Genomic DNA, 12,176 nt, shown 5'->3' on the forward strand with positions numbered 1-12,176 from the left:
ATAACTAGGAAAAAAAGTGACGTACAAATAAAATCAAGGTGCTTATACATTACTGTGTCAAGCATAAAAGTTGGAGGAGAACCTGCCAGAGTTACACCAGTTCATGCAGAATTCTGAACTGCACTTTTACCTTCATCTCTTACAATAAAACTTTATCAGTCTCCGCGTAATCCACCAAATAGCCACCGCTGCAAAATTATTAAACCTACTTTGTTTTTGCACTTCATAAAAAGGCTTTCATCAGTTTTTATTATTTTAAACCCTTCAGTTTTACCAAGTTGCCATTAGTATAGATCAGTACAGTAGAATGCTATTAGTACAGATTTCCTGGATGTGATTATTCCAGTCTGCATTTCCTCCCCTTTCAACAGATGTTAATTCTTCTCTACAGGTATAAAATAACTGGAGTTTGTCTACTACTAAATTTCCACAGTCCTCAAATTCAGTTTTTTTAATGCAAGGGGGGAAGCTGCAATACTGTTAATTTATGTCCTTGGTCACAAAGTCTGGATTACATCAAACAAAAGTGCAGATGTTTTGAATGTGTTGTAGATGACATGTTTATTCATATAGCATAATTATATTCCTATTTATATGTCAGTAAATTGTAGCATAGACATGTACACTGTGAAAAAAAAATGGGGGCAGTTCTATATCTCCTGTTCTGGGCAAATTGGCGAAACTCAAATTGCGTTTTTCATGTCTCGAAAGCGTAACATAGGATACATATTAATTTATATTTAGAATTGTTCTAATATAGGTATTTTGACACAAAACCGGATTTTATCTGAAATGACATGCCATTTTCTTCCATGTTTCAATTCCACGAATCAAATTATGCCAAACTGCCAAGTTTTGTAGAAGTTGCATGAGTAGGTTTTAAAAAAATTGCTCTAAAAATTTTAGCTCCTCAGTGTTTTGAATTTGACATGTATTTATTAATATCTCTTTTTTTATTAAACTTACTTGATTCCTTCTTCCAGAATTCAAATTTTAGTCTTAATCCAAATATAATTTGCCCCCCCTTTTTTAAATTTGTATTTTTAAATATTTTTTATAAATTTGTGGGAAAAAATGTATTATAAGCTATAAAATTTGTCACATCATCTTAAAGTATATGTATTTCTAGGCAAACCTTGAAAAAAAAAATAGTTTATTCAAAATTTTTTAAGATATATATGTATATATACATATTGGTGTGTTTTGAAATTTGACATCTTTTTTTTTTTGTTTGTTTGTTTTGAATGATAATAAAGCCAAACCACTTTATTATTAAAATTATTTGAAAGTGTGAATAATGACATTTTCCCCCACTCATCTGCAATGAAAAAAAGAAAAGGAAAAGATGTTGCTATAAATTAAGAAGTTCACCAAGTAAATTATTCTTTGTGAAAACTGAAAAAAATATGCCAAAATAAATTTTTGAATTTCTCCATAAATTTCACACCAAAGTTTACAAAATTTAATATTTAGACATAATTTGAGTCAAAAGTCCGATTTTGTGTAAAAATACTTATCTTAGAACAATGCTGTATATAAATCTAATATATATCCTAGGTCGTGCTTTTGAGACATGAAAATCACAATTTGAATTTCGTCAATCAGCCAAATAGAACATAAGATATAAACATGTTTTTCTTTTCCCCCTGCAGTATACATCTGTACTCATTTAAACTGCAGCTAAGTAGGTTGAACGTATTTCTATTTGGATTCAGTTGTTTGAATTAATTCTATGGGCATGTTTGTGGTCCTCATGCATGATATGATTACTAGCCAATTTTACTTATACAGTTGTTGATGAAAGCATCTCTTCCCCTGGGCAGATTAGATGCATTGTCTAAGAGGGCAGTCCTTATTGTTATCAAATAATACATTAAGCTGTGGCCTGCACTTTGAACAGCCTGTGTATAGATGGAGCTTAAATGTCTGGAAGATTAGCTTTTGTGGGATGTGAAAGCAGAAGAGGGAAACAAATGTAATATGTAGAATAATCATATATAAATATGCTTGCTCCTTTCATTTGATTTCTCCTTTCCCCTTTCATCACTAGCACTGTAAGAAAATATGACAAGTGTCAGATTTTACAATTTTCATCTTAGAAAAACAAACCTTTTAATGGCATCTTACCCCTCTCTATGTTTAGCAAGAATATTACACTTAAAAACTTTTGCTTTTAAGTTTTTTATTTTGCTCTTAAGTATTTTGCTTTAACTTTGCTTTCAAGTGATATTGTGATTAAAATTTTAAGTTTTTTAGATTAGTGGTACAAAATTTTTCATTTTAAGTGCTATAAATTCTGAAGTGACAAAGAGTGAAGTAATCAGTAATGTCTACTTTTTTTAAGTATTTCATGTTTTCTTTATTCAAAAGTGTACATATTTTGTGCTATAAAATTAGTGATTGCAGTACATTTTACTTTCTTACAAAAATAGTGGGCATAAAATATTTGTTTTAGACATGGCCTTTGGATTGTCATTTAACATTTCTACTATACTGAAGCACTTTTCTGAAAATCAGTACACCAGAAATAGAAGCATATAAGAGCAATAAATTATATCTTAAGTGATATATCATCAATTATATCAATCAAGCGAATTTTTAAGGAATACCACTTTTCTTTTGTATGAGATGGGAGGAAAGAAAGGCACACTCAAAAGTGACTGCTGTATTGAATGATAGAAAAGCAAGCTATCTTTAATGCTTTTAAACTGTAAGTCTTTATATATATGGAAACCTTCCAAAAATTATTTATACTATTACAGATGCTTTTCATTTCTTTTATATGATTAAAGTTTAAATGGATATTTTGATGTTATTCTAAATACAGAGTTGCATCTTCTGATTTCTGACCATACTCCCACGAACCTTATTTTTAACGTATTTCTTCAAAGTTTCTCTTATTCGTATCATTTCTCACAATTTTTATTAAACTTGGCTGAATACTTCATTATTTGCCCTCCAAAATGTGGTTTTCGAAGTCTGAAAGCGCTTGTTTTTTCTAGATGCATATAAATAAAAAACGAAATCGTTTCATCTGAGGTATGGTGCATTTCTTTCTGCTTTGTTTATGAGAGTCTGAAACACGTGTCCTACATATTGTAGTTGTCCAAGGAGAATCTAGCACTGCTGTGGGGCATATATTAGCCAGTGAGCCCAAAGCAAAATAGAGGTTGTTTATTTAGTTCGTCTCACCATATAGCTGCTTAAGTTTCACATGCTTCCCAGAAACAGGTTAAGAAGCTGGTATCTTTTGCCTTAGTTACGTCTGCCAAAAATGTAAAATATTCATGTACTTTTAAAAAATTGTGTACAGATGACTTTCCTTCTATTATTTCAGCACGAAAACGTAATATTGCAATGAGTATCATTTGTCTTTTCAGTTTCACGCAGTGGAAGGGCCAATGTTCTTAAGTATGTGCACATACAAGGACAGTGTGAGTTGTACTTAAGGGAAGGAAAGAACTAAAAAGTAATTAATGTAGAATGCCTGTTCTCTGCCTTAAGAATAATGCTTGTTCTTTGCCTCTAAATGCATCAAATCATGCTGCAACTTTTTTAGAAATATGTTTCCCGGCTGTAAAATTTCTAAGAAAAATTCAAGTGCAAGGACAAAATCAGCTCTAGTTGTAGAAGAAATGGGCTCAAGAAATTAGTATGAAAAATAAATCTTCAGTTATTGATTGCATTAAAACAGTTCCATTTATGGATGGAAGCAATAATATGGATGCAAAACTGTATCTAAATGTTGTTTCTTTTCTTTCTCTCTTTCTCTCTTTTTTTTTTTTTTTTAAATCCAGAGTCTTTGGAAACTGAGTGTGGTTTACTTTGCCCCCACTTTAGAAGAGATTTCACAGGCTTTAATATATAGCACGGCTAATTATTAAAACTTTAAAAGAAAGTGCAGTTCTTCAAGATAATTGCTTGGCACTTAGTGCCACACCAAGAATGCACCAGGAATTGAAGGCTTTTTGTTGCAGGATCTTAAAAAAAGAAATTCATATTTACTAATAATGAAATGCACCTGTCATCTCTTAAATTTAGCAGTGAAAAAGGGGCCAGCTTGCTTGCCACAATACGTGTGGTTGAACACATTGTTAATATTTATTATCTTGGAAGGATTACTAAAAGGAAGGGAAAATTGAAATAATTCCTGCATCTGCATAATAGTGAAATAAGAAAAATCTGAAATATGTATCTACTCATTAGTTATCTATCTTTAGAGAAATGTTTAGCTAGAATCTTCGACCAGTGGAACCCACTTCTTACATTTTTTAAGGATGAAGTAAATGCTTCTAGAGTTAAGATAAAAGGCTCTGTTGAAAGTTATAAAATACCTTAGATAAATGGAGATGCAGTTATTACTTCCATTGTTAAAAACGTGTGAGAAAAATTAATTTCTGCACCCGTGAGCAATTCACAAAATATAAGTATAAAGCTCTCCCAAAATAAAAATATCACTTGACAAGCGACTAATTATCTGATTAGAGTAAGTTTATCTTGTGAAGAACGAATATTTATCTTTGTCTTTTGACCTTAACAAAGCTTTTTGCTTTTTGTACGCTCCGTTTTGGCATCATTTGATATTCTTAACACAATACAGAATTACATTAATTCATGTTTTGAAATTAATGATAAGTGATCTGGTTAAAGTACTATTTAATGAACTGATTAAGGTATTTTTCTATTATTAGAAGGTAAAAGTAATAAAACTTTTTTTAGTGTATTTTTACATTATTTGCATTTAAGAAATAATAACTGAACTTTCAATATTAATTAGTAACTATTTAAAGGTAATTCATTATTAGAAAGTGTATTTTCTTTCTACATGTTTTTGTTATTTAAAAAATATTTTCGTCCTTGAGAAAAATCTTCTGATTTTTAAGTGTCGTAGGTTGGCAAGCATGTAAATGAATTCAGGTATTATCGTCGAAAGTAATATTGCAAGAATGATTCACTTCTGTTTTATTTTTTAAAATAAGTTTGAGCATGGGTTGTTTATAGTTGGGAGGAACAAATATTAACCCAAATTCCTCTGTATCAGTTTACTGTATAACTTAAAATTTTTGTTATTGCTGGTTTTATATATATATTTCTTTTTGGGTCATAGCAGCCAGGACAGACATTTCCTCAAGCCCAACCAACTACAACTGCTCCAGTCCAAGCTGGAGCTCCAGCTGCTGCACCTCAGCCTACCCCTCAGCCAGCTGCTCCACCTACTCAACCACCACCAGCATCTGTACCTCCAGCAGTACCACCTGTCCAACAGGCTCCTGCTGGTGCCCAGGCACCTCCTGCACCAACTGGTGTGCCTGCTCCTGGTCATCCTCAACCTTTCCCTCCAGGTGCACCTCAAGGCCAGTGGCCTGCACCTGGACCATTTGGTCAACCTTTTGGCCAACAACAACCAAACGCATTTGTTGGTTACAATTACCCAAGCTATGGACAACAACCTTTCACAGCTGCTGCGCCTCAATAATAAGTGAGTTATTATTTTTACATTACTGAGCTATATACTAGCTTCTTATTTTTAAAAGTTTTCATAATTGTTTTTAATGTTCATTACAATAAGGAAAATTATAATTTATTAATGTTTTCCCCTGAATACTTTTTAAAATAATTTTTTTAAATAATTTTTGTGTTATGCTTATATAATTTGCATTTTATATATTTTTTTAGCATTAAGATTATAAACTTGAGTATCATATTCTTTAACTGTGTGTTGTGCTTTTACAGCACTTAGTCAGAAAATTATATAAACTGCAGAGATATTTTTACAAAATATTCAAGTGGGTTTTTCTTAATTTACTGTCTAATTGTTTTGAATTTTTGCAGAAGTAATTGTCTTCTGATTGGTCTAATTCCATGTTAAATTAATCTTGCTGGTCAAATTGGGGTTTAAATTTCTTGTATGTAATATCATACTTTTTTTTTTTTTTTTTTGTTGGTACCTCAGTCTGCACTGGCAAACAGTTTACAGTAGTGAGCTTTCTTAGATGCAGGTTTCCCAAGGGTTACGGGGAGTGACAGTACATTAAACTGAGTATTGAAATATTTTTAAATGGAAGGTATTAAGAGACTAAGGTAACTGATTAAAAGAATTTTTATTTCAGTCTGTCAAATCACCATGTCTGTATGTCTAATGTCTGCCCTAATGTCCAAAGTGATTTGCTGCGTGCCTGCTAAGAATTTGCCAAACTCCTGTATAGATTGATACTTTTTTCTGTTGTGTTGTTCTTCATACGATGTCATAAGTCCTGCAGAACTGTCCTAAATAGCATTTTGATTTTAATCATAAAATCTTAATTCTTTTGAAACAAATGTTTGATGACATTTATGCTTTTTACGGTCTTTTCAGCGACACCGCTCTATGTTTTCTTAAACTAAAAAATTGCTGATGTAGATCTCGCATTAACTTTCGTAAAGCTGGGGATATGTAGGCTGTTATCCTTTTCCATTTACTTCTTCCACACAATATTGATTTATTTTTCAGTTTATGAGTTACAGCAATATATGTGTGCATTTGTTCTTGTTATTTTGTGAATTGATTACATTTTGAATTAGAATTCTATGGAAAATTTGTTGTCTCCACACCCAAGAAAAGTTTTCATGTGTTGATTGCAGGTATAAGTTAAATAAAGGGAATGATGTTGCTTAGAAATTTGGGTGCTTTTCCGTTTTACTAGCGCAGGCAATAATCAATTAAGTCACAAATAATGGTACAACTGATGCCAAACTGAATATCCTCGCTGGTAGACTTTAATGCCTCATTTTCAAAACAAGTCACAGCCATTTCTTCTCAAATTGATTCTTTCAATACGAGCCTACAATTACATAGAATTTTTACCAGATTTCACTTTTATGTCCTAAGGGCATTCATGGTAATTAAGTCAATTAGGATGCAATTACACCGCTCACCCGAAGGTGAAAGGATAGAAAAGGCAAAGTCAAGGGTTAAATTCATCAATTCTAATAAGAATGCACTAGCGAAGTAAAGCATTGAGGTTTTACATAATTTCTGAGTAAGCTATTCGTACGAATTGAAATAATTCTTGCATTTAAACTTGTATTCCAAATTAAGATTTAACTTGAAATTAATGTAGATAATTATGGAGAGAATTAGATTTTTGTAGCGTAGTTTACGTGATGGGGTCATGTGATATGAACCAGCGAATCAGGATACTGAAACATGAAAGCATAGTAAATTCTTAAATGAATGCCTTTATACAAATTTATTGGCTTTTTACAAAATTTTAAACGATATTAAAATGTTTATGCCTTCAAAATAAAAAATTCTTAAAACTAACATTTGTTAAAATTTATTATGTGTATACTGTCTGTTGTCGCCAGTAAAGTCTGCTTGGCGAGATTGTGCCGGCGAAACGGAAAAGTACCGAAATTTGTTGCATAGTGGGAAGGCTATGATGATTCCTGACGTACAAATAAAAGTAGTTTTGTAAATTAATGGCCCAAAGATATTAATGAAATTGTATAATTATATTACCAAGTTTTATTTTTATATGTGTGTTTACAGTTAAGATAAAAAGTCAAGTGTTTCTTATTTTTATCTTAACTTTAATCCACACATTTAAATAAATAAACTGACAAGTATGATGAAGTTCAATTTTTATTTATATGTGTGAACCTAAGTGATGAAGCATTAAAACAATTAAATTGTAAATACATATATTTATTTTGATAATTTTAAGTATTTAATAATACTTAAAATTATAATTTTATACTACATATTAATGTGATTATGAAATTATTTGATTTTTTAACTAAATTTTGTTTTTATGAGTGGATTTAAAGTTAAGGTAAAAGTAAGTTTTTTTTTTACTTTTATCTTAACTTTAATCCACACATATAAACTTATTAATACAATAAAAGTTAATTCTTTTGGGTAATACTTTTCCTTTTATGAATGCCCATTCTTCTCATTTGTATGCTTAATCCATTCCAGAAATTATTTGATACATTCTTTTTGCTTTTCAAAGTTTTTTCTTTTAATTCACTTTTAAATCATATCATTTATATACTTGAGAAAGTGCCTGATTAATCGGCTACTATGAAGTATTTTGGGAGTGTCATGAATGTGCAAGAAATTTGTTAAAAGTCCACTTTTTAACACTAGTACAAAAGCCTTTTAATTAAAAATTTAGTGTTAACTTACTAGAAGCATAGTTATGTATGAAAAGTAAATACTTTTGAACAAATTAAAGTACATTAGACAGTTTGCAAATTGACGAAGTGGTAAAAGTCATTGAAGACTGGTAGATCAACCTAATTCAGAAGTCAAACAACAAAAATCCAATGTTATATTTACAAAATTTTCACAGAAAAATGTGTACTGTGAAAATTTTGTAAATATAATGCTGATTTTTGTTGTTTGACTTCTGAATTAGTATTTATTCGGCGTGTTACTGTGTCTTAATTAGATCAACCTAGGTTTTATCCCCGTTTTTGTGTGGGGGAGGGAGTTAGAAAGACCTCCACAGAGGCACCCCATCCCTCATGTGCTCTGCCTTAATCAAATAACCAAACGGCATAGTAGCTACGTGGTAATTCAATTGTAATATCAGTTTCTTGCTACGTTCAAAATTCATTAAAATAAAAGAAACCACGGTGGCATGAAAGATTATCTAAATTCACTTCACAGTCTTTTGATTATGTGCCAGCAAGTTATAGTGATAGATTTGTTATAATTTACATATTTTCCTATTGACTGAACATAGTTCTCATTAAATATAAAAGCTAAAAGCAGGCATGTATTCCATCACACATGCAGCAGTTATTCGGGCAGTATTTTGAAGTAACATGTTCTTTATTTAAATATTAAACCACAGAATATCTTTATTTACATAATCAACAGTTGCAAATTAAGGATACAGCATATAAGAAAGAAAAAATAGTAAATGTGAGCTCAAGCATTAAAACTTGTGCCATATGTTCTGAGAATCAAAAATTGTCAAGTCATTTAAAATAGCAACAAAATAAAGCTTGTTTGTGAACTCCATAAATTCATCTAAATACAAATTTAAGAAGTATTGATTTGTTCCACTCTGTTTTTATAGCATCATTTTGCAGAACATAGTTAATAGTTGTTTGGATCTTCTAAGAATCCAAAACACATGTAAGTTAACACGTTGAGCGCGGCGCCGAATTTGCTGTCCTTTCCCTTCAGCTGGCAGCGAGCTAAGCCGTATTTTTGTTTAGAATGTTTCAATACATTTCATTAAAACTAAATTTGATCACATTTCATTGAGACTATATTTATTTTTTAACTTTAATACTGTCAGGCCTGCGGACCAAAGCCAGCTATATGAATACTCCAGTGCCGGTACCTAGGGACCGACGCTGGCCACACGGAAAGTTCACTGCCATTCCCCAGAGACCGGCGCCGAGCTCAACGTGTTAAAAACAGAGCTCATGAACTACTTCAGTGCTGGCTTATTGAGATTTAATCAGGCTTGCATAAAACCAAAGCAAAACTTTCAAGAAGTGGCCTGTTTTGATACTATTATTCATTACTAGCTCTAACACTGATCGGTAACCCCTTTTTTGTCTGAATGTTTGAAGGCATAACATAACTGCTGATTATTTTTATGAATCTAAACTTTGTGAAGATATTCAAGAAATATTTTGATTTAATTTTTAAAAACCTTTTAAACTGTTTATTCGAATTGTTATAGTTTTCTTATATACAGTATAGTCTGTGACCCTTTCCCTTGGCTCATTTTTTTTCATTGTTTTATTAGGTTCTTAAGATACATGCCAGTCATATATATATATATGATACACATACATCTTCATGTTATTTGTCGAATTTATAGATGGGTATCTTTATTTTGTATTTATTTATTAACATGAGGATGGCTGTGTTGTGGGCAACATGGGGGCCCACCAGCGGCCAAGCGGTAAAGACGCGGAACACTGGTAGGTCCGAGGTTGGTTTTCTGCATGTTTAACATGTATGCGAGCCAGTTTTCCTTGGAAAGTCCTCCACGAAGGCATCCCTTTCTTTAGGCAGATAGCCCTCATGTGCACTGCCATAACTGAATACAGTCAAAAGTCGTTAATTCGGACACCCATAATCCGAAATGATCTATAATCCGGACCTCAAAGCTAAAAACTTTCTGCGCATGCGCCGCGTTGACACATGCGCATAGGCGTTTACACGTGGGCGTAAGACCTTTACGACTGCGCATGTGTGTGTGTGCAAGCACAGATTGCGTTTTCGCGTGCATGTTTAATGTATAACGGACGGTATAAGCTAAAATTATCTAATTATCTATTTCAGTTAATGTTGATGATTGCGTTGTTCCTTAATCTTTGAATTGGATCCGGCTTATTTTTTGCAGACTGTAAGAGCAATTTTATAAAAGTAAACTTGAACTTTCGATTATGTCAAATAGAATTTCCGATGCTGGAGCTCCCAAAGGATCTTCAAAACGAAAGTATGTTTCGATGTCCATCAAACAAAAAGTGGAATTGCTGCAAAAAATGGATAAAGACATGAAGAAGGTGACAGAGAGGTTAGTGAAAACGAAAAAATTTCGATTGACAAGTTAGTCGGTATTCTCGTGACTTGAACAGCAATTACGTGACTTGAACAGCGGAACTTTGTAACCGAACAAGAAATTATGTGTTTATAGAAATAAAGAGAAAGTATTATCACATAAAATGAAGCAACTTAAACAAAGCAATTGAATTTTCTAACAAACTAAACTGAAAGCAATTGAATTTTCTCTGGATTATATCTAAAACAAAACCTTGCGAATTAGATAAATTCTGCTTTGTGAGTGAGAGCATATACATCTCCAGAAACGTCATTCTCCAATGGGCATCGTGCTCCACTGCGTGTCACCTGGCATATATTAACCAATGAGGACAAAGCAAGCTGTTGTTTGGATGTTCTTTAGTTATTTCAGTCATTTTGTTCTGAGTTGTGTGAGTACATGTGTCTTCCAAAAATAATTTTAGAAATTATCATCTTTTGTTATGTCTGCGAGAAAGGTGAAATACTCGTGTACGTTTCAAAAATCATACACAGTTGACTTTCCTTCCATTATTTCCTCAAGGAAATGTAATGAATTTGCAATGTGTACCGCCTGTCATTGCGATTTTTCGATTTCGCATGGTGGAAGGGCAGATGTTCTCAAACATGTGTGTACACAAAAACACAAGGACAACATGAGTTGGTTTGAAAAAAACGAAAAATTAAATTTTTCTTCGGAAACAAAGGACCAAAAAGTTATTAACGCAGAATGTCTGTTCTCTTCCTTTTTACTGGAGCACAACCTGCCACTGAATGCATTGGATCACGTTACAGCGTTATTTAGAAAAATGTTTCCCGATAGTGAAATCGCTAAGAAATACTCAAGTGCAAGAACCAAAACAGGTGCAATTGTTCAAGAAATGGATTTGAAAAATAAATCTTCAGTTATTGATTGCGTTAAAACAGCTCCGTTCTGCTTCTCCAGGGATGGAAGCAATAATACAGTCAAAAGTCGTTAATCCATTCTTCGGCGGTTCCGGATTATCGGTTTTTCCGGATTATAGATCATCAGTTTAAATCTGGTAAGATGGCATTCAGAAATTATAAAATTAAAAATATGAAACCGTAATTTATGAAATAAAGAACAATTATGATCTAAAGGGTATCAAAATTTATGAAGTAAAGAACAATTATGATCTAAAGGGTATCAAAATTTATAAAAGAAAAGCTTAATATTTATTTGTTTACTTTATTAAACATTTCTTTCAATGTAAGTTGTTTAAGTTGCTTCGTTTTTTATGTGATAATACATTCTCTTTAATTCTATAAACAGACATAATTTTTTGTTCCGCTGTTCAAGTCCTATAATTGCTGTGTCGAGAATACCGACTAATTTGTCAATCAAAATGTTTTCATTTTCAATAACCTCTGTCACTTTCTTCGCTATCGGAAGCGAATATTTTGCGCACGCGCACAGGCATATTTGCAGCCATAAGAAGTTTGTAGCTTTTGAGGTCCGGATTATAGATCATTCTGGATTATGGGTGTCCGAATTAACGACTTTTGACTGTACTGATTCAAAACTGTATCCAATTGTTGTTTCTTTTTTAATCCAGAGTCTTCAGAAAATGAGTGCAGTTTACTTTCTGTTCCCACTTTAGAAGGACATTTGACAGGCTTT

General features: G+C 32.2%; 1 protein-coding gene across 4 annotated transcripts in view; it reads left to right on the top strand.

The window, feature by feature from the left end:
• LOC118195441 (far upstream element-binding protein 1-like) overlaps positions 1-12,176 on the top strand; it is an 85,002-nt gene that overhangs the window by 63,454 nt on the left and 9,372 nt on the right. For 3 of the 4 annotated variants that reach the window (XR_015041553.1, XM_085817997.1, XM_085818012.1), the window contains exon 18: positions 5,108-5,479. Coding sequence is in view for 3 of the 4 variants with exons in the window: in XM_085817997.1 (XP_085674123.1) it covers positions 5,108-5,476 (369 nt within the window). In the remaining variant the exon portion in view is untranslated. The remainder of the gene's footprint in view (positions 1-5,107; positions 5,480-12,176) is intronic. The other variant, XM_085818006.1, reaches the window with a different exon arrangement.

Source organism: Stegodyphus dumicola, chromosome 1 (genome assembly GCF_044657685.1).
Source record: "Stegodyphus dumicola isolate Sdum_Otavi_A_Nest chromosome 1, ASM4465768v1".
NCBI classification, from domain to species: Eukaryota; Metazoa; Arthropoda; class Arachnida; order Araneae; family Eresidae; genus Stegodyphus; species Stegodyphus dumicola.